The 3,754-nt window shown below is 40.5% G+C and overlaps 1 protein-coding gene across 1 annotated transcript; it reads right to left on the bottom strand.

Moving 5' to 3' along the window:
• Nucleotides 1–368: 368 nt before the first annotated feature.
• fam181b (family with sequence similarity 181 member B) lies at nt 369–3,307 on the bottom strand. The gene has a single exon (XM_088345537.1). The coding sequence runs from the start codon at nt 3,246–3,248 to the stop codon at nt 2,391–2,393; it is 858 nt and encodes a 285-aa protein (XP_088201663.1). The 5' UTR covers nt 3,249–3,307; the 3' UTR covers nt 369–2,390.
• Between the last annotated feature and the right edge of the window lie 447 nt (nt 3,308–3,754).

The following is a 3,754-nucleotide window of genomic DNA, read 5'->3' as shown; positions in this document are numbered from 1 at the left end:
CCATTCCCGTTTTTCTGTGTTTATTTTACCGCTACAGAAAAGCAGAGTGGCGGTGGGCCAAACCAACTTAAAATATGGGAGACGGAATTCACCCAGATGGTAAAACTCACCGCATCTGTTGTGATGAACGTGGCCTAGAAAATGAATGCACGAGTAAGGTTAGCTAGTGCAAGTGACAGATACATGTTCAAATTATTTTTCTCATCCAGGCAGCTCAAACTCGACTTTGACATGAGCCGGCCCTTCAGGAAATCTCCTGTTTTTCCAGATTTGTCACTCTGGCATTGATCACTCATAAAAAACTATGAAAAGGAAAAAAAGAAAAAGTTTTCTCCCAGCAATAAAGACCAGCTTTATTTACATCCCGTTACAGAAGAATTCAAATGAATTCAACATAATTATTTTTCTATTTTTTACATATTTGATCCCCATTCCTTAAATATAACTCTGCATCAAAGCTTCGTCAAAACGGCCCAACATGTTTGACATTGTGAACCTATTTTTGTGTTTTGTCCATTATATTTCTGGAATTATTACTGTTAAAGTACATGCTTGATGCTTATCCAATGTAGCATCTGAAAATGAACTCAAGGGTTATTTTCTACTGACAGAAAACCTTGCTTTATTTACCTACTGCCTTGCTCAACTTGTGTAACCCAATAAGTTCTTGACATTCGAATTTTTCAAATTTTGGTTATGTTGACGAGATTGAGGTTGCTTATGTCAAAATCTTTAGTTTCACTAAAACAAAAGTTTTTTTTAAGGAGTGACCACAAATACGCCTGAGTTTCACACACATACTGGACTCTGTTAGCAGCAATGCTAATCCTATCATTAAAATATATTGAGGAGGAACAGAGTAATCACCAAACAAACTCTGCGCTATACACCCGGAAGGAAACGTGTCATACAACTGTCTTGAGGAACTTGCGTTACCAAAAAAATTTTGGATCCTCGAATTTTCCAAATTTTGTTTCGTTGATGAGATTAGTGTTCCTGATGTTGAAGTTATTATGTGAGCGTATATAATTAAAGGCTTTATTAAGGAGTGACTACGCTTATGACAAAATTTGTGTTCATGTTTGTTTTGTGTTCTGTGAAGAACAGAATACTTGAACTGTGTTAGTGACAATGCTTATGTTAACCATAAAAATGATTGTGGAGGGACAAAGTCAACTCTGCGTAAACTTTGCAAGATAGATCTGGAAGGTAAAGTGTTATACAACTGTCATGAGAAACTGGCGTTACAGAGAAAGTTCTGAACACTTAAAATGTCCAAATTTGGTGTTGTGGACGAGATTGGTGGCACTATTGATGGAATTGTTTTATAGGGCACCCCTTCATCATGTTTGGGTCTTACTTCTGGCGAACATTTGAAGAAATATCAAGTTAGGTTTTCCTGCTTCTTTCTTAGGGAATGACTTGAAAATAACAAACGTCTACACCAAATATCTCAGAGTTTGTACAACATATTGACTCTTTTAAGCTAGTAACTAGCAAAGTATACGAAATTAGTTCTTCTGTTGTAACCTGCAAAAAAAACACACAAGCAAATCTTTTGTTTCGGATTTGCTGAGTGTTCTTTCTAGGGTTGGGGTCAGGAGAATACTCGAACTTTGTTAGCGACAATGCTAAATCTAACATCAAAATAGATGTCAAGGTTCTTTCAAGTAAATGACCTGTCTTGAGCATAACAAAAACACCTTCTCTCAGAGTTTATACATTATAATCTCTTGAGCTAGCAACTATGGAATAGCTTTATGTAGAATAAAGGCACAAAACAAAGCGTTTGAAAATTATTCTTCAGTTGTGACCAGCAAAATGTCACCCTATCAAATCTTCTGTTTTGGGATTTGCTGAACGTTTTCTCTAGGGTTGAGAACGGGAGATAACCATGAACAGTTTTTTTTCTCATTATAATCATTATAAACACAGCTCAGTGATTGAAAATAGAATAATTTTCAAAAAGTTAGTGCAAGATGTTCTCTTTAGGGTTGAGGTCCAGGAATAAACAGTAATCTTTTCCTAATCCTCTTAAACACATCTTGGTGATTGAAATCGAATGGAATCATTTACAAAAAGCGTGAAAAGAAGGGTTTATGGTTATCTCTCAGGTTGAGGTCGGGATAACTACGTATGTCGCTTTTTTTCATGATAATCATTGTAAAAACATCTTGGTGATCAAAATTGATTGGAATGACTTTCAAAAACTTTATATAAATCCTGGTTCTTCTCCTGGTTTTATTTTTAAGGTCAAAAGTTGTTGGGCAAACAAATACTGAATGAAATTATAACTTTTTATCGGAACTGATTAGTGATAAAATTCGGTATGCTCTAAATAATTTGAATCGTGTCGAAGACAAAACAAAGGCGCCCTGTCCCATTTTTTCTCATAGAGATGAATAATGAGTCCTGTTGTAGTCCCCACTTAAGTCATAATTGATTAGAGGTACAGAACAGTCCGAGAAAAAGTTGGAAAAACTCAACGAACATAGCGCGTTATCCTCGAGGTTCATTGAGGCGGCGGCCTCAGGGTGGCAGTATGACGAGGACTGGGCGAGAGTGGGCGACTTCCTTGCTAGCGGCGGTGAGCAGCTAGTCCATGAGTCCGGGTAAAGGAAACCTCCCAGGTTATGCCCGTCATAGGAATGTCCAGCAGGGTCCGGGTTTGGTAGACTTGGGTAGAACTCCTGGTCAGCTGTAGTTCCGACATAGTCTGGTCCCAGTAAGTCAAAGATGTCCGCCACCTCGGCGTTACCCCGCTCTAGGTCCCGGAGCGACATCCCCGGGCTGACTTTAGAGCAGTTTGCCGGTTCTGTGAAAAAGGATGGCGGTAGATTGCGATGTCTCAATGGCGGCTTCCTAGCTCGTTCGCCACGGATTTCTTTAGCGGGGCTAAAGAGGGCGGCTAAGCTTCGGTTCTGCAGGCTCGCTTGGACACCGTCCCGCTTGGGGGCTGGTTTTCCCCCGACTGAAGTGGGGGATCCGGGCCCCTTCACTCCAGTGTCGTTAATGATGCCAGTGCACCTCTTGATCTGCTTCTGCAGATATTTACGGTGGTTGACTTTCCTTTTGGACTTAACCGGTTTATCCAAGGCCAGTTTGATGTTGCTGGAAGCAGAGTCCATGAAGTTAAGAAGCTCCCTGGTGGTCTCCTTATAGTCTTCTGACTGGTCCAGGAGACTCCCGTCCACGGCTGAGTCCGGGAAACAAAAATTGATAAATTGGTGGTTCATGACCGCGGCCATTCCTTAACCACAACCGGCCAAGACCTGAACAGTCTTTCAGACAGTCCAACTGATACCGCTTGACATTCTGGAGTGAGGAGATATCGAGCGGAACGGGGGGATCTTTCAGTGGGAAGGACCTTGTGATGTCACGGAAAGGTGGGGGAAGACCCCCCTCCCATAAACCCTTCAAAGGCTGAGGGCCTTAACTCTTTACTTGTCCCGGGGCCACCTGCACCCCCAATGGGATTTTGTCTGAGATTCCATGCTGAGTTAAGGACAATAGCCTCACTTGCCAACACTTCATTGCTGTTTTGGTCAGTAAAAAACAGTCAAGTAAGTGACAAAGTCTGCGAGATTTCGAAGAGCTCAGTTCATTTTTAACATCTTAAGGAGTAAGATAGACTTACTGAAAAAGAATTCCTGAAATAACTGACATGTTACTTTTTCGATACAAAGAAAAGAGCATAAAATGCTTATGGTACAAAAAAATAAAAATATTGTCAAATTTGGCTCATTTTAGAATA

Source organism: Urocampus carinirostris, chromosome 10 (assembly GCF_059441175.1).
Source record: "Urocampus carinirostris isolate Australia breed hairy pipefish chromosome 10, RoL_Ucar_1.0, whole genome shotgun sequence".
Lineage (NCBI taxonomy): Eukaryota > Metazoa > Chordata > Actinopteri > Syngnathiformes > Syngnathidae > Urocampus > Urocampus carinirostris.
Note: the sequence above shows the minus strand (reverse complement) of the source record. Positions and strands in the feature narration are given on the sequence as shown.